This window comes from Cydia pomonella, unplaced genomic scaffold (genome assembly GCF_033807575.1).
Source record: "Cydia pomonella isolate Wapato2018A unplaced genomic scaffold, ilCydPomo1 PGA_scaffold_86, whole genome shotgun sequence".
Classification (NCBI taxonomy): Eukaryota; Metazoa; Arthropoda; class Insecta; order Lepidoptera; family Tortricidae; genus Cydia; species Cydia pomonella.
In genome coordinates this window covers 63,743-82,572 of record NW_026907919.1, presented here as the reverse complement: position 1 = coordinate 82,572, position 18,830 = coordinate 63,743, and the positions used below count along the sequence as shown (strand labels likewise).

The 18,830-nt window shown below is 37.2% G+C and overlaps 2 protein-coding genes across 9 annotated transcripts; one reads left to right on the top strand and one right to left on the bottom strand.

Annotated features, from left to right (window-relative positions):
* The first annotated feature begins 1,488 nt into the window (after positions 1 to 1,488).
* LOC133534325 (zinc finger protein 28-like) lies at positions 1,489 to 10,353 on the top strand. 5 transcript variants are annotated; one of them, XM_061873440.1, is made up of 4 exons: positions 1,489 to 1,805; positions 4,499 to 4,628; positions 5,324 to 5,448; positions 6,770 to 10,353. In XM_061873440.1, exons 2-4 carry the CDS (start codon positions 4,510 to 4,512, stop codon positions 7,966 to 7,968), a joined length of 1,443 nt encoding a protein of 480 aa, XP_061729424.1. In that variant the 5' UTR covers positions 1,489 to 1,805; positions 4,499 to 4,509; the 3' UTR covers positions 7,969 to 10,353. The 5 variants fall into 5 exon arrangements, with proteins under 5 accessions (XP_061729424.1, XP_061729423.1, XP_061729421.1 ...); XM_061873439.1 differs by having other exon boundaries at positions 1,489 to 2,117; XM_061873437.1 differs by having other exon boundaries at positions 1,489 to 2,180.
* A 186-nt stretch (positions 10,354 to 10,539) lies between these two features.
* Positions 10,540 to 18,162, bottom strand: LOC133534328 (uncharacterized). 4 transcript variants are annotated; one of them, XM_061873449.1, is made up of 8 exons: positions 18,056 to 18,160; positions 17,914 to 17,965; positions 17,478 to 17,493; positions 16,603 to 16,692; positions 13,975 to 14,069; positions 12,940 to 13,057; positions 12,047 to 12,120; positions 10,540 to 10,738 (listed from the first exon to the last, which is right to left on the bottom strand). In XM_061873449.1, exons 4-8 carry the CDS (start codon positions 16,658 to 16,660, stop codon positions 10,682 to 10,684), a joined length of 402 nt encoding a protein of 133 aa, XP_061729433.1. In that variant the 5' UTR covers positions 16,661 to 16,692; positions 17,478 to 17,493; positions 17,914 to 17,965; positions 18,056 to 18,160; the 3' UTR covers positions 10,540 to 10,681. The 4 variants fall into 4 exon arrangements, 3 of the variants coding, with proteins under 3 accessions (XP_061729433.1, XP_061729432.1, XP_061729434.1); XR_009802009.1 differs by lacking the exon at positions 16,603 to 16,692 and having other exon boundaries at positions 13,975 to 14,073; positions 18,056 to 18,162; XM_061873448.1 differs by lacking the exon at positions 17,478 to 17,493.
* Between the last annotated feature and the right edge of the window lie 668 nt (positions 18,163 to 18,830).

Here is an 18,830-nt window from a genome sequence, read left to right as displayed (position 1 = left end):
GACGCCGGATATGATGCTCAAAATTCACAAAACCCATGTTAGGCCTATACTGGAGTATGCATTTCAAGTGTGGAGCCCTTATCAAGGTCAAGGTTGGTCAAGGATATTAAGATGTTGGAGAAGGTTTAACATAGTTTCACCAAGATACCGAAGAAACTCAAAAATATGCCCTATGGAGAAAGACTGCACTTCCTGAAGTTCACAACCTTGAAAGAGCACAGAAAACGTGGAGACCTGATTGAGACATACGAAATACTAACCCAACACTATGACCTCAAAGATTTTCATAAGATGCTAGAACGCAATAACAACAACCGTCTGAGAGGTCATTAGTATAAGCTGGTGTCTCGCAGGTCCTACAACAATCCTCATAGACACTTCTTTAGCAACAGAGTGTTCAAAGCTTGGAACAAGCTCCCAGAGGATACAGTATCGGCCCAAAGTGTCAATGAGTTTAAGAATAAATTAGATACGCACGATGCAAATTCTACTCAACACTGAAAACTTTATTGATGACTCTGGATACAGGAATTATCCGTTTTTTCAACTGCCTGCCTGCTTTACAAATAATAATAAAATAAACAAAATTTCCCTAAAAATCTTGTAATAATAAATTGAGGGAGATTCTTTTTAGTTCAAGCAAAGGAACTGGCTAGCCAGCGCCGAGTGTAATATCACATGAACCACTTGGTGCCACTTTTGACCCTTCTATAACTTAAAACCTCTTTAACGTAAACACATAAAACTACGTGTGTTTAATTATATCCATAAGGACACCTAGAAGCCCAAATTTCATGAAGCTAGCTCAAAGGGTTATAAAGATATAAAGGTCAAAAAGTCGTAAATTTTAGCACTGACTGACATATAGTAGGTACCTAAATCTAACCTGCTTCCAGATGACCTGGAAGGATTAAATTTGGAATCCAGCTCGGTAATTGTGTGTAAGCGTAGAAAAAAAAACTAAAAATAAAAAATAGGGGGGGTCCCAATACAATTTTTTTAAATTGTAGCGTTGGACCCGTTACAAGCAGGTATTTGAAACTATCCCAATATATGTATTAATAATACATTTGCTATATAACAGAAATATAAAAATAAAGTTAAGTCAAAAAATAAGTGGTGTCCCCATACAAAAAACTTGTAATATGCGCTAAACAACCAGCCAACGGTGTGACATCGGGTGATAGCGAGTGTGGATGTAATAGGCCCTTGAATTATAAAAATAGCATACATTATATTGCTTTTTTCGATTTGCCAATTATAATTTTTATTACTGGTTGGCTACAACAGACTGGCGGACCGGACGGACAAGCGGACCATGGTGGCATACGGCGTACCAGACTGCCACCATGGTCCGCTTGTAGAAAAAGAGAGTAGAAAGTGGTCTACCCTACGTCTGTTATAGACGTAGCTATAAATGAAAATGAGAAAGAAATTATGCTGACAAGACCAAGGTACGATCCGATCGATACGCCCGTATGCTATGGCTTTTAAACTGTCCTGTCACATTTGACAATGACATGTTGACACGTCAAATTCCTTAAATCGTTTTCTCATCGTATTGCGTTATATTTATTGTTTCCTAAACAATTATTTGTTTAAACGTAATTAAATTAAAAATCTTAGAGGTTCATCACTGATAAATCATTCTGATAAAACATCTTATAACATTGAATTAACTGCATACCTATGCTACATCAGGCAATGGAAGACGATTTTAGCAAGTAGTTCCTTCGAAAGGCTTTTAATATTTTTATTGAAAACGTCCACGTATTACAAGTATTACAAGAAATTAACAAAACTTGGTACTACATGTTACGCTCATAACATTACCTACTATGCGGTATTACTTGTGCCACTTGTGCTTATCAAATGACCTTGAATTTATATTGTAGATATCCAGTTGTATGCGTATTTATATTAATTTCCCCAAATACATTCTGAGTTATATAATATACGCTATTTAAATAATTAACGGACGGTTTACTTATTGTGTTTTTATAATATCAGTGGAAAATAAATACTTAAAAATGGGAACAACATGTAAAAGACGAGGATTCGCAATAGGCCCGGTTTTAAATATGCTTAATGTGTCCAAAACGCGAAAGTTTAAAATGGTATATAATATCAAAATGGTTTTAAATAAAATACTTAAGATTGCATGTGATAGTTATTGATAGGTATGTTTGAATCCTGTATCAAGTATTTAACCTCATAAGGCCCTAGGTACATTACAATATATGAAGAAGAGGGGCTTCAATAGTTTTAGAGAAAGTGGAGAAAATAACACAAGCAGTTGAATATTCAGCAGCAGATTAGAGAACTGACATTAAAATGTAAATAAACAAATATACTTCAAATATTCAAATATGGAATACAAGAAAAAGAACTTAAAACTATCAGAGACAATATAAGGATATAAAAAACTATATACAACCTCAACAATATACACTTAATTTCAATCAAATAAGGTCAAATTAAAAATAGGATAATTGTGTAGAGTAGGTTGGCCTTAAGAGTCTGCAGCAAGCTTGGTTCTCCATACAAACATAGTTACACTCTCATTGTAAAATGACTAGATAGATTGCTCTGAAACTGTGTACTTACAATAGGATAAGGTATATCTATGTCTGTAGTTAGTTTGTGTCACCTTAGATACCATAGTTAAAAAAGTACAGCCAATTTAAATTTTTCATTCAAAACTTCTTTAAGCTCTATTTCGTTTGTTTTATAAGCTGGAGCAATATAAAATTACAGGCATATACTGCATGTCATTTTGTGTGCAAAGTTTCATTACAATCCAACACATAGTTTTAAAACATTTTTAAGGTGCCTCTATAAAAAACTGCATGGGTACTATCCCTATCTATACCCTACTAAGTTCTTGCTTGGATCACTTGGCTTCAACTCTCTGGAAGTAAGGCGTAATTACAAGTTTTTGACACATATGTGTAGCATATTGAGGGGCAAAAGTGACTGTCCCGACTTGGTGTCAAGACTTGTAAGACTTTCGGTACCGTTCGTGACAAAGAACCAGCTCAGGCCGCGGTGCTCTAGTCTTTTAGCCGTTCCTCTTGCGCGTACAGTTTCGTGCAGAAACTCTCCAATTCTTCGAGCCCTCAGGACAATTAACGCGTTCTTGTCATCAGCCCCTGACTGCGATGTGTTTGCTAGCAGATGGGTAAATGTATGTCGTGAATGTTTGAAATACTGTAAGATGATGGATGAATGATTTGTTTTCTATTGTTTATTGTATTGTTTGACATGAAATTGTATAATTGCATATTTTAAACCACTTGACATATTTTTAATTTATAATATTTGCATGACTTAATTGTAATTCAATAATTATGTACTATTTTGCATGTATACATTTGCCAGCGCTTTGGTGCGAACTGTAATGCTGTGTAAATATATCGCAATAATAATAATAATAAATGAATAATAAATAAAATGAGAATAAAACTCTGTATGGGAAGGTCAAAACCGAGCTTGCTGTGGACTCTTAATAGGTTTGCGTTTGGACTTGCTGTATGCAGTTTTTAGACTCCTTTTCGTTTATTTTTGTTTTAAGATTATATTGGTGAGTTTGCAGTCTAAAACTGGCTAATCTGCTCTTATTTTCTTTAATCCTCTATTTTTCAGTCTTACCCGGCAAAGGGTTAAAATACATATTATACCCAACATAAGGTGTATATCACATTTCTTGATAAAACAGAAATATATAAAGAAATATAGGTTAATTCAGCCATCATTTTCCAATGCAAAAAACAGAGTCTAGGATTAATTAAGTACCAGCAAAGATCTATAGTCTAAGAATAATATCAAGAAAAACATGCTCGAAAAGATAGTGCCATAGATTTGGCCTATACTTGTGTAGATGGCGATACCATTTCGTAGAAACAATTTTGGTAACATGGCATTCTAAAAAAATAAATAAAACATAATTTATCTATGTATAAGTTTCTTTTTTTCATTTTTAGTTTTAATCCTGTGTCGAAAGATGGCAGTAAATTTACTTTCTTTCTTCCTAGCGTTGTCCCGGCATATTGCCACGGCTCAAGGGAGCCTGGGGTCCGCTTTGACAACTAATCCCAAGATTTGGCGTAGGCACTAGTTTTTACGAAAGCGACTGCCATCTGACCTTCCAACCCAGAGGGTACTAGGCCTTGTTGGGATTAGTCCGGTTTCCTCACGATGTTTTCCTTCACCGAAAAGCGACTGGTAAATATCAAATAACATTTCGTACATAAGTTCCGAAAAATTCATTGGTACGAGCCGGGGTTCGAACCCGCGACCTCCGGATTGCAAGTCGCACGTTCTTACCGCTAGGCCACCAGCGCTTTTTTTTTTGCATGGCAGTAAATTTACTGTGACTACATAATTTACTATGATAATAAGCCCCTATATACTTAGTTCTCTTTGGTAATAGTCATTAAATTCTTACTGGCAATATATTTTATAAAAATGTGTCTTTTTATACTAAGTGTTGTTTCAGCTTCAATCCCGATGATGGTGAAGCAGGAACCGAAGCAGGAACCTTCTCAAGACTCAGAAAAGATTGTCGCCTTGAAACAAGAACTGTATGAAGATGAGATTGTATTCTACAGAGAACCAATACAGCTAGGGTTAGTAATGTTTGTTATAATTCCAAAAACCTACCTAGCGTATACACAGGTGTGGGCACCAGAGAGTTTAGAGCACACGCCACATACCCAACCACAAGTCTGTTGAGCTTACACCCAACCACAAATCCGTTAGTTTCAGAATGTCCTATAATATTTATTTATTATGAATGTTGCCTCAGAACTATTTCAAATAATAGTCACACCCAAACCAAAACATTCGACTTAGTTTAAGTTTCAGGGTATTAACTTATAAACAAGGCCAAGGCTCTATTTTAGTTCAGTAAAGCTTTTATGAACGCTATGGAGCGCAGCATTCTAGGTGTTAAACTAACGGATCGAATAAGAAACACCACGCTGCGTTCAAAAACTCGCATTGCTGACGTAGACGAGAAAACCGCTAGGCTAAAATGGGACTGGGCCGGTCACGTCTACCGCATGCACCCAGAGAGGTGGGCTAGCATAGCCACCAAGTGGATGCCGGTAGAGGGACGTGGACGGGGCAGGCCCAGGCGGAGATGGCGGGATGACCTGGACAGCTTCCTGAACAACTGGCCGGAGGAAACACCAAATCGGGAATCGTGGAAATCAAGGGGAGAGGCCTTTGCCCAGCAGTGGGACACTCAAACAGGCTATTAAAAAAAAAAAAGCTTTTATGTTACTAACATGATTTGAAATAAATAATTTTCAAAACGCAGTGTACCCATCGAGCTGAAGGACTGCCGCGTGAGGCTTGAGCGGATTGTTGTGAGCGCAGTCACCGCCAACAACAGTACCGAGGACCGCCAAAACTCAACACTTGTTGATGATGATGAAGACTCTGGTGAGTGATGTGTGTACATAACAGTAGTAAGAAGCGAGATAAACAATGTAAACATTCTGGCTGTTGCAGAGCACATAGTCGCACGTGATTTATTTATTCTTCTCTTGCACAAAAGAAAATACAAACGTACAACAGGTGGTCTTAATGCTACAAAGCATTCTCTACCAGTCAATCTTTGGGCAAAGCAGATAACTTGTAATTCAGTCTGTCTTAACCTTTTCGACGCCGTGTCAAACACAAACGCTGTCACTCAAACACCACGCCAACGAAGTGTCAACACTAAAGTTGAACTTTATCCACATGCACGTAAGTCTATGTTGCTCTGTGATCTGTGACGTATTAATCCGTCTTTGGTCTTGCGGTTCGGTTTCGATATATCCGTCGCTGGCGTCGAAAAGGTTTAAGTGATCATGCAATTTTGAATTTCGCGGTACAAGATAACTGTCATAATATAAGAAAATAACTAGTTTTAGTTATTTTGATGATGACATTGACATATTAAATACATAGTAGTTATGTATTCTGTAGAACTAGTTTTAAGATTGTTAGCTTAACAGTCTCTTGACGTGAAATATGTATTTCATACAATTTTTTTTATTTTTATTCTTTGACATTTGGAGAACCTTTACACCTCCAAATCTTATTATTGTGTATTATTATTTTTCTCAGACCGTGGGGACCTTATAAATCTCCAAACTTAATGTATTAACCGTGGAGACTATACGTCTCTGTCATATTGTATAATATACTTGACTTGGTACATACTAGTTATGTACAGAATGTAGCATTAGTTTATGAGACTGCTAGTTTAACAGTCCAGACGCGGTTTATTTATTTAGTATAAATTTTATTTTGACACTTGGAGAGACTTTACACCTCCAAATTTTATTAGTATTAGTACTCTGACATTGGGGACCTTTTACATCTCCAGATTTAATGTGTTTTTAACCATAGAGACTATACATCTCTATTGTATTGTATTAATTATTTATTTTAAGATTATTATAATGTAATGTTTACCCAGGTATTGGCTGTTGTATTTATAAATGTTGTTATGTATTTTTCATGTCACTATATGATGTTACTATAAATGTTGTATTGACTTGTAAAAGAGCCCTTGAGGCCTACTTGCAGAATAAATTTTTGAATTTTGAATTTTGAATTTATGCCTATACAGGATGAAGCACCCAATATCATTTATAAATAGTGTGAATACTAAGGGGCCTAAAATTGAGCCCTGTGGTATCTATTCTGTTGTATGTAGAAATAAAAAAAGAATTAACTAGTTTTATAAATAACTCAAACATGTACTTTTTTTCAGTTTCATCGAATGAAGCAAGCGACAGCGAGTCTGAACTGTCGGTCGACACCAGCTCGAGCGAGCGTCATGGAAGTACTTCCACCACACTTACAAACACTGACAACAAAGGGAAATTCTCTTGCGTAATTTGCAAAAAAACGTATACTAGAAAACATAATTTAAAAAATCATGAATTCATTCACACAGGGGAAAAACCTTACTCGTGCGTCATTTGTAAGAAAGCGTTTTACATTTTCAGAAGTTTAAGGGAACACGAATACACCCATACTGGAGAGAAGCCTCACTCTTGTCGAATATGTCGCAAGAAGTTTAGATCCTCAAGTTCCTTGAAGTCACATGAAAATGTTCATACTAGTGTAAGGGCTTACAACTGTGAATTTTGCCAGAAAAAGTTTAAAACCATATCCATTTTGAAGATACATACACGTATACACTTGGGTATTAAACCTTACTCGTGCAAATTGTGCGAAAAAAACTTTACGCAAATACACCATTTAAAAACACATGAACGTACACATTCAGGGATCAAACCTTTCTCGTGTGTCGTGTGCAAACGAGAGTTCGCGCAGAAAGAATATTTGAAGAACCATGAACTAATTCACACGGGAGAGAAGCCTCACACTTGCGGAGTATGTCAGAAATCATTCCCAACCGCACGATCCTTAAACCGACATAAACCTGTACACTTAGCCAATAAAAATAAACCTTACTCGTGCCCTATATGTAAGAAAGAGTTTACACAATCTAGCAATCTAAAGACTCACCAACGAGTGCACACTGGAGAGAACCCTTATTCTTGTAAAATATGTAAAAAGGAGTTTAGGACATCGACTTCCTTAAACGTACATAGGCGAACCCATACAGGAGTGAAGCCTTACTCGTGCGATTTGTGTCATTATAAGAGTACACAATTAAACCATTTGAAAGCTCATAAGCGTGTACACTTAGGGATTAAACCTTACTCGTGTGTAGTGTGTGACAGAAAGTTCTCGCACTCGAGCCATTTAAAGAAACATGAATATCTTCACACGGGAGAGAGGCCTTTTCGCTGTGAAATATGTCCGAAGAAATTTACATGCTCTAATTATTTGAAACGACATATTGAAGCGTATACGAGTAAGCCTAACACCTGCGGAATCTGTCACATGAAATTTAAAACCGCAAAGAGTTTTAGAAGTCATAATAAAAGTGTACACTAAGGAATGAAGTGAATGTCTACGTTTCAGTTGTTCTCTTCCAAAGTCGCATTTTCCAACTGATTCTCGCCGTGAACCCGCATGTTGTGAACAAAAAAGATAATAGTAACAAAAAAAACTTATGCAACTTTGATTTTTACAATGGGAAGAATTAAGATAATTATTGCCTCTATTAAGATAATTAAACTGCATATTATTCTTAAATAAACAACACACAGATCAACCAAGCCCCAAACCAAAAATTACTAGGTACTAGGGTGACCTAGGTACTAGGTAGGGTGGGGGGGAGGCTGGTTCGCGAATTGTTATTATTAAAAACATTACACACCCAGGGGCATTAATTGGTCTGTTTATCTATATATTTAAGTATGTTCATTGTCACCCTAGTACCTAGTATTTTTTGGTTTGGGGCTTGGTTGATCTGTGTGTTGTTTATTTTCAAAACACTGTACTCATATTAAGTAAGAATAATATGCAGTTTAATTATCTTAATAGAGGCAATAATTATCTGGGTGTGTAATGTTTTTAATAATAACAATTCGCGAAATTTCATTTTGCATAACTTGAATTGCATAATTTTGAAATGTAGAAATTATGATTTGGTATAAAAACAAATACAATAAAAACGAATTACATAATTTCGAAAGTAATTATAGTTTAGTAGCATAGTAATGTATTTGCATAACAGGCAACCAGTATAATGTTCACTTTGTATACTATTTTATACTCGGAACGTTTTTTATTCATGAAAACCAACAGCATAATATTGAAGGTGTGGTTTCACAATCAAACCACGGCAAATCGTTCATAAACTTTATGTGATTGATTTTGCTGAAAGTTTAACAACACTGAAATACTAATTAATAAAAAAACTTAAACATTATATTTGCAAGGAACATAATCGATTTTTCTAAGCGTCAAACTTACCTACATCCGCTCCTATAAACAAATAATATAGGAGGGTATACAAATGAAATACAGGAGCTTTCTCAATAAGATATTAAGTTTGATTTTCACGCCTATTCTACTGACAAAGTTGTTTGACAAACTATACTATAGTCAAATCCGATTTGAGCATACAATTTCATCAGATTGGCGAAAAATAGTTACCGTCTGGACTGGCCTTAATGTAAAAGCTATCCCCGCTTCCCGATATTGGGCCTGAAATCAGGGCTACAACCACCGCGAAAGTCGAAGTTCGTCAATTGCGGGCATTTTTCTCTGTAGCTCTAATTACGTCTTAGTGAGAGTAAAAGAGAAAGATCCCCGCAATGTGCGAAATTCAGTTTTCGCGGTAGGCCCCCAGTCCAGATTTCGATGTCAGATAATCGATTTCGTTTCACGGAATATCAGCACATCGTTAACAATATTTGAAATGTAATAAATACTTTGTCTCCAATTGCCAAACATTTTCAATGTATGATATTTTTGCATATGAACCATTTTTAGGGTTCCGTATAGCTAAATGGAAAACGGAACCCTTATGGTTCCACATGTCTCTCTGTCTGTCTGTCCGTCCGTATGTCACAGCCACTTTTTTTCCGAAACTACAAGAACCATACTGTTGAAACTTGGTAAGTAGATGTATTCTGTGAACCGCATTAAGATTTTCACACAAAAATAGAAAAACAAAAACAATAAATTTTGGGGGCTCCCCATACTTAAAACTGAAACTCAAATTTTTTTCTCATCAAACCCATACGTAGTGGGCGATAGGTTTTCAAAAATGATATTTAGGTTTCCAATATCATTTTTTTCTAAACTGAATAGTTTGCGCGAGAGACACTTCCAAAGTGGTAAAATGTGTGCGTGTGTGTGTGTGTGTGTGTGTGTCCCTGTAACTTTTAAAATAAGAGAATGATAAAATACAAAATATATGATGAACTACCATGCAAACTTCCACCGAAAATTGGTTCGCACGAGATCTAGTAAGTAGTTCTTTTTTAATCGTCATATATGGTACGGAACCCTTCATGGGCGATTCCGACTCGCACTTGGCCGCTTCTTTACAATTCAAATATTCTAAACGATGTGCTGATATTTGGTGAAACGGAGATATATTATTTTCACCACACCAACTGGTAAAGTTTGTTCAAAAACTAATGAGAAAGTTGCATTTTATCCACATGTGGGGCAAAGTAATCAGATGCAAATTTTGAGTTGTTTCTTTATGTTATCTGGCAGAATTGACTTTTAAATGATGATTTTGAATATTATTTTTTTATTACGTTCATTTGGAATTAATTTGGTTTGATTTTTTTGTATTTCATAGTATTATCCTCGCGTTGGTGTGGTGAACATTTTTGTGTTTCACTCGGAGGCAAAGTTTGTTTAACCCACGTGAACTTAAAACCCTCGCAACGCTCAAGATTCCACTACTCGAATCACCCGCTACGCTCGTGGAATCTTTCGCTTGCTCGGGTATCAATATTAGCACGAGCGGTTAAACAACAACTTTGCCCCCTTGTAAAACAAATAACTATTCTCGGGCCCGAAATCGGGTCCCGATAAAGTGTGAATTGGCGCTTAAGTAAGAGTAATTTTACAAGTATTTGAGTAAATAATACAAGTCCATAGTTGAACAGTATTTTTATTAAGTATATAATATATTATTAGATTAACGTTAGAATAAGCATTTAATTCCTCGTATGTAGTTCAAAGATAAGTGTGTTTCACGATGAGAATAGCAAATGATCACTTCTGTTTAAACATATTGTTATATCCAAATACAGTCGGAATATTTACGGCGATATTTGTCTATGCCTGGAACCAACTGAAATCGAATTAATATATTTTAATATACCTACTCTTGTAGTTTTGCAACAACGAAATAGAATAACTACAGAATTCTGAGTAGACCTTACGCATGGGCGTCGGCCATGCGGAGAGGCAGCCCCTTCCCCGTCACCCCTTAGAGGAAAAATGTCTAACTATATGTATGCCCCTCCCCGTCTCCTTGGCCATCGGCCATATGAACTGTTGAACATATGAACAAAAAATATCGATTTTGATCTTCCGCAAGATGAGGAAAAATTAGTACTAACTCTTGCCGAGTTCATTGCGCCGCTTATAAAACGGCGTAAAGACTGCAGGGACATATGACCTTTTAAAATTTTTCGTTTTATTTATTTTTGTTGTTTATAGTTATTTTACGCTATGCTGTTATGTGTGTACGTATACCTAACGGCAAGTTCTAATGTTAATTTAAGTAGTATTTGTGTCTATCTTCAGCCCCATATCAACCTTCATTCCAATAACGTTCCCAATGACGCGCCGCACACGATAGGCGTTGCGTTCAAAGAGTTCAGGATGACTCACGTCACGCTAGCCCGGACCGGAGCTTCCTACAACAACTCTATGAAAAGCACCACGTGCTCACCAATCCAATCACCAAATCTGGAGACAGAAGCTATACTAATATTTTATAATGTACGCAAAGATTTAAGGATATTTTTTTTAGTATATTTTGTAATTTGCATGCTACACTAATGTGACTAAATTCAGATAATGTACAAATGTAACTGCTGGTTCCCCGCGATACAGGTCTCACTTAGTGCGGGGGCCCCTGGTAAATAATGTGAACTTAATTTAGTTTATTCTAGGTCCATGGGGTCCCAGCGCTCACAAGTTTTTTGGAGAATTCGCGAAACGTCTGGTTGACGTAACTGGTGACCGAAGAGCTGGCGGCTTCCTTGCACAACGTATTGTATACAACGTGTTGTAACGTATTGTTGTATTGCGATACAACGAGGAAATGCCGCCAGCATCCTTGGTACAATGCCTCAAGGGCCTATTTTAGATATAAGCTAGTTATAGTAATCATCTGTATAGACCCATTATGTATATTGTTATTGTAAATAAATATTGATTTCATTAAAAAAATGTTGGTATATAAATTATTTCATTTTTTTTATCCACAGTCGTCACGTTCCTCAGCCATGCCATGAGGAAACGACAAAAAAGAAGATCACCAATCAGCCGTCAAAATGAGGTGTAGGGCGCCTCGGCCCGGGCACGGGCCAGCCTAGCGGGAGGCGTGAGTCATCCTTTAAGCGGGTTTTACTGTAACTTAACTACGCACCTTCTTCATTTCTGTTTTTATGCACGTTGTCACTTCGCCGCCTTTAGCACAGTCCTCATACTTTTTATTATTCACTGGAATTAAGCACAACATTTTCTTCGGTTACCGCGACAGGTGTATATCGCGTATAAATAATTTAAAATACACCCAGACGTATCCAACCCTTTACAGCGGTCGTGGTCAACGAGAGACTGAGAGCAGTTTCGCACTACCTCCGATCCGATTCGGACCAGTGAAAATATGGTCCGTAGTAGCCGTAGAACTATTTCTATATTTATATTTATTTATTTAACAAAGTGCAAGCTAAGTAAGTTTCTATGGTAAGTTACGCACTAGAACCGATCTCGTCCGTCATCCGATTTCTTTCGGGTCTAGAGCGTAACTTACCATAGAAATAGTTCTACGGCTACTACGGACCATATTTTCACGGGTTCGGATCGGACATAGTGCGAAACCGCTCTAAGGCTCTAGAGAAAAATATATTCATCCGTCAAAATTAAAATGTGCAAAACTGTCCACATATAAAACGAATGCTCAGTGTAGGGTTCCGTAGTTACCCGTCCGTCAGAGTAGACTATCACAGCGCTTTGTACGTCGTTTTACTATGAAAGGAAGACTGGGATAAGGCAAATCATGTTCGCTATAGTTTTATTGAATGTCTTTTACATATTTTTCGGTCCCATGGTTCAAAAGTTACTAGAGGGGCAAGGGCACATTTTTTTCGATGTGATTAATTCCGAAAACAATCACTTTATCAAACAATGTTTGTAAAAGGGGTTCATTTTGAAAGACCTATCTAACGACACCCCACACCATAGGGTTGAAGCGTAAAAAAATCATCCCCACTTTTACGTGTAGGGAAATACCTAGATAGGAATAGACAATACATTTACCACGGTTGCATGTTTTAGCGATGTGCTCGGCTTGGCTTCGGCTCAATGGTCCTCTATCCATACAAAGCTTCATCCATTCTAGCGATTTACTTTCCACATACCGTCCGTCCCGATCTATCTGCAAAGTACAAGCTATAAGACGCAAATAATTGTTTGTGAGCCTACTTTAGTGTCCCACTGCTGGGCAAAAGCCTTTTATAAAGATAAAAATAAGATAAGAGTTTATTATTCAAGTAGGCATATTACAATGCGCTTATGAACGTCCAATAAAGCAACACCGGCTCTAACCCTACACCTGATACACCTCTGACCCGAGAAGATATAAATCCCTCCTAAATTGGAGGAGGGTATCCCATATCCACTCGACCGTCGTGTCATTGGCGGTGCAGGCCGGGGTGCAGACTGCAGACAGACCGAAAGGAGATGGCCGGACGACTTGGACGCATTATATCCAAAATGGTGGGCACAAATAAATACATAATATAGACACGCAATAAGTTCAATAAGGCTTGTGTGGTGGGTACTAGACAATGACATAGTATAATCACAGTATTACAATATTATTGTAATACTGTGGTATAATTATAAAATATTTAAATACTTATACACATAGAAAACACCCATAACTCAGGAGAAAATATTTGTAATAAACACAAATACTTAAATAATGGAAATCAATATGCCAATTTATAACAATATTGTAACCCGTGGGAGTGAGATATAATCCTCTATAGCAGGGGAGCCAAAGTGGGGATTTTTTGGAGTTACTCGACTGGGTTAGATTAAGATATGAGTGATATCTTGCTACCGTGGAGATTTATCTTAGCCACTATTCGGTTCTATGTACAACGAGCTGCAAAAGCGGATACCCACTTTATGACTGGAATTTATTAATTAAGTAGCCATGCACTTTTATAGCTGAGTGTACAGGGAGCTGCAAAATTGCATGGAAACGTAAATGGTATTCAATCATAAAGCGGCCACTTTTACAGCTCGTTGTACATCCGTGATAAAAAAAGTACGATCAAAACTTACAATTCCCATTTTCTCTACGACGCACAGGTCCTTACAAGTGTTGTTGTCGGCACAATCAAGTATTATCGGCGTTAATATTTTCCAGAGCTGGTGCTCTGCCTGGATAAACCGGGAAACAATTAGTAAGTGTTCCGATATTCTTTTTAAATTATAACATTTTTTTTACACGAATAAATTACGAGTAAGAAAATAAAAATATATTAATACTAAAAACTAGATTAAATCATCATCATCTTCCTCGCGTTGTTCCGGCTTTTTGCCACGGCTCATGGGAGCCTGGAGTCCGCTTGGCAACAAATCCCGAGAATTGACGTAAGTAGGCACTAGTTTTTACGAAAGCGACTGCCATCTGACCTTCCAACCCAGAGAGTAAACTAGGCCTTATTGGGATTAGGTAGTCCGGTTTCCGCACGATGTTCTCCTTCGCCGAAAAGCGACTGGTAAATATCAAATGATAATTGATATTTCGTACATAAGTCCTGAAAAACTCATTGGTACGAGCCGGGGTATGAACCTGCGACCTCCGGATTTAATTTGAAAGCGCGCACGCTCTCACCGCTAGGCCACCTGCGCTTGTAAGCAAGTGGGATGCAATAATGATGTTACGCAAGGAGCACCAACCTTGCTGGTTTGTGGAAGCTGTACCTTTTTAGGGTTCCGTAGCCAAATGGCATAAAACGGAACCCTTATAGTTTCGCCATGTCCGTCTGTCTGTCTGTCTGTCTGTCTGTCTGTCTGTCTGTCTGTCTGTCTGTCTGTCTGTCCGAGGCTTTGCTCCGTGGTCGTTAGTGCTAGAAAGCTGAAATTTGGCATTGATATATAAATCAATAAAGCCGACAAAGTCGTACAATAAAATCTAAAAATTTAATTTTTTTTAGGGTACCTCCCCTACACGTAAAGTGGGGGTGAAATTTTTTTTTCGCTTCAACCCTAGAGTGTGGGGTATCGTTGGAAAGGTCTTTTAAAACTCATAGGGGTTTTCAAGAAACATTTTTTGATAAAGTGAATATATTCGGAGATAATCGCTCCGAAAGAAAAAAAAATGTGTCCCCCCCCCTCTAACTTTTGAACCATAGGTCCAAAAAATATGAAAAAAATCGTGGAAGTAGAGCTTAACAAAGACATTAAATGAAAACTATAGCAGACATGATCAGTTTATCTGTTTTTGAGTTATCGCAAAAAGTTTTCCCTTCATAGTAAAAAGACTTACTTTAATTAGGTATGATTAGGTATGCAAATTTGCCTATTTGTTTAACTCGGGTGAAAGGTACCGTTTCATCCCTTGGTTAACAATTTACTATACTTTAAGCTCCAGTTTAGCTTATTATGACGGAAGAGTAACTACGGAACCCTACACTGAGCATGGCCCGACATGCTCTTGGCCGGTTATTTTATGTTATTTTTACTTAATATCATCGATCGAACCTAATATATATGAAAATATGATGTGTTCCGTTCAGAGATTTTTATGTCCATTTCGTTACCATGTTTTTATAGACTTTGTATTTTTTATGGAGGATCGGCAGGCGTAATGACGGTAAGTGGTAACGGAATGGAAGGAACGAAAGATGCTTTTTAGGGTTCCGTAGCCAAATGGCAAAAAACGGAACCCTTATAGATTCGTCATGTCCGTCTGTCTGTCCGATTCTGTCACAGCCACTTTTTTCCGAAACTATAAGAGCTATACTGTTCAAACTTAGTAAGTGGATGTATTCTATGAACCGCATTAAGATGTTCACACAAAAATAGAAAAAAAACAATAAATTTTGGGGGTTCCCCATACTTAGAACTGAAACTCAAAAAATCTTTTTTCATCAAACCCATACGTGTGGGGTATCTATGGATAGGTCTTCAAAAATGATATTGAGGTTTCGAATATCATTTTTTTCTAAAATGAATAGTTTGCGCGAGAGACACTTCCAAAGTGGTAAGATGTGTGTCCCCCCCCCCCCCCCCCCGTAACTTCTAAAATAACAGAATGAAAAAACTAAAAAAAATATATGATATACATTGTCATGCAAACTTCCACCGAAAATTGGTTTGAACGAGATCTAGTAAGTAGTTTTTTTTTTAATACGTCATAAAATTAAAAAAAAAAAATTTTTTTCATCAAACCCATACGTGTGGGGTATTTATGGATAGGTCTTCAAAAATGATATTTAGGTTTCTAATATCATTTTTTTCTAAACTGAATAGTTTGCGCGAGAGACACTTCCAAAGTGAAAAAATGTGTATCCCCCCCCCCCCGTAACTTTTAAAATAACAGAATGAAAAATCCAAAAAAAATATATGATATACATTACCATGCAAACTTCCAGCGAAAATTGGTTTGAACGAGATCTAGTGAATAGTTTTTTTTTAATACGTCATAAACTTAAAAAAAAGCGCACTTGGCCGCTTTTTTTATCATATTAGAATCGAAAGAACTGGTGATTATGTCTTTACCGTGATAAAATGTATGAAAGCAAGTTGTAGGCACCCTGAAGGCCTTCCGCGCTCACCGAACATCGGAAATTGCGGGAATCTTTAACTCAAAAGTCAAATTAAACGTGATCGTGTTGAGATGTTTAGGGTTAGGGTTCTACCTATTTCTCTACTAACAGAACAATAAATAAAACCGTCCGCCACTTGCCCGCACAGCCGCGATGAGAATGAGACCGATGATCACGTGGTGCACTGACGCCATTTTGTATTTGAAATGTCTTCGAAAGTCTGCAACTGAAGGTATTTATTGGGAAGATATACTTAAGACGAAAGGGGACGACCGCCCCGAAACCGCCTTTTATACAAACGGGGCACACCCGAGCACACCCGACTTGAAGATCTTGACGCCAAACGCCAGCTCCGAAAAACTCAGCCCAAGCCCTCCTACCATTACACATACAACGCATCTGGGCAGCTCTACTGTGATTCGTGCTGCCGGACTTTTAAAACAAAATTTAGATTCGCAAGCCACGTCCGCGCCCATGCACGTAATAGTTAAGACCCTTTTATTTGTCAGGATGTCGCCGTCGACGGATACGTCTGGGAGGACATCATCATCATATATTATAACATTATAGAAAATATTTTTACATAATTTGATGTGTTTTATTCATAGCTATGCCCGATCGTTTGATTTTTTTAGATTTGTTTCAATATAATAAGAATTAGAAGCATTTAAAAAATTTCATTAAACCTGTTCTACGCTCCTAACTTTTAATATAATTAAAAAATCGAAAAAAAAATCAAATGGTCGCGACTGATGGCTATGACTAAAATACATAAAATTCTGTAAAATTATTTACCATTATGACAATATCCAGGCAGGAAAATGAGGACTACGTTTGTATGGAGAATCGATCGTCCACTTAATTTAATATGTCAGGGGGCTTACCGCGAAAACCGAAATTCGCAAATTGCGGGGATCTTTCTCTTTTACACTTACTAAGACGTAATTAGAGTGACAGATAAAAATGCCCGCAATTGACGAACTTCGATTTTCCCGGTAGGGGCCCAGGTACCTGCGCCGGTCCAGTGCTGAAACATGCCTACTTTTAAAATTTCATATTTATAAGTGTAATTGGATTCAAATTTAGCGTCCATATTCACTAGGTAGTACTGTCGCCATCAATATAGTAGCGGATGAACAATGCGCAACTCGTTAAAAGTATTTCCTACTATCGAATAATTTACCAAATAGAGATAAATCTTTACAGTTCTTGTTCAAAATTATATCCTATAGTCTATTTATTCAAGATATTTTATTTATTTTATTTTATTTATTTGGGGCATCAACAGCAATACAAGAAGTAATACATATCATAGTGAACAGAAAACATAGCCAATAGCAGATGTCCACAAAAGTACAACTAACATGCAATAACTAAGTGGAAACAAGAGATTACAAAAAAAAGATGGAGACATATATGAGTCTTTTGTTAAGCTATTCAAAATTACCTTTGACGCGTAGTTTTATCCGCTATTTATGCTGACTGTACCATAGACAAAACTGCAAGTTCATATTAAACATAAGATAAAATAAAATATAAAAATTTATAAAAAAGTATAATGACGGGCCTTTATTGGCGCAGGTACATACCTTGTCTCCCACCGTACTCGTACAGAACTGCGGGTAAAAGGAAAATAACGAGTAGATAGGAATTATAATCTTTGAATTGTCTCGGAAAAATAATTATTGTTTTTATTGCAATGCATTGATAACCAATAATTATTCGTTCTGCTAGTTACCTATGTCATTTATTTCAGGGACAACATAAAACTACAATATACAGTATACAGTAAATAAAGCTTAAATAAACTAACTAATCAATGAAACTAAACTACCTGTTATACCTTGTTTATAAAACTTAAACTAAACTTATAAATAAAAAATGCTCCCCAGGTCGTTATCATGTGTTAAGGTGCCCAGAAGACTGATAGCGTTGCCTCTTTGGATGGCCAGACTTAATCTCTGGCCGAAGTAGCTGCCATCCAGAGGGATGGCAGCTACTTCAACCCACCAGACCACCAGTCTGCTACCAGAGGGTCACCTGAGTAGTTACTCTAGGGTAGATAGTGGGTAGATGTGGAAAGAAAATGTAAGTGGCAGAAGACAAGAATCTTTTATTGTAGGTAAATAATCAATCAATCTTCATACCTAACCTTATACATTTAGCGTTTACGTCAAATCCAGTAGCAGGGGGCCTACCGGGAAAATCGAAATTCGCAAATTGCGGGGATCTTTCTCTCTTACTCTCACTAAGACGTAATTAGAGTGACTGAGAAAAATGCCCGCAATTGACGAACTTCGATTTTCGCGGTAGGCCTCCAGGGCCGGATCTAGGGTAGAGCGAGTGGAGCGGCCGCTCTAGGCG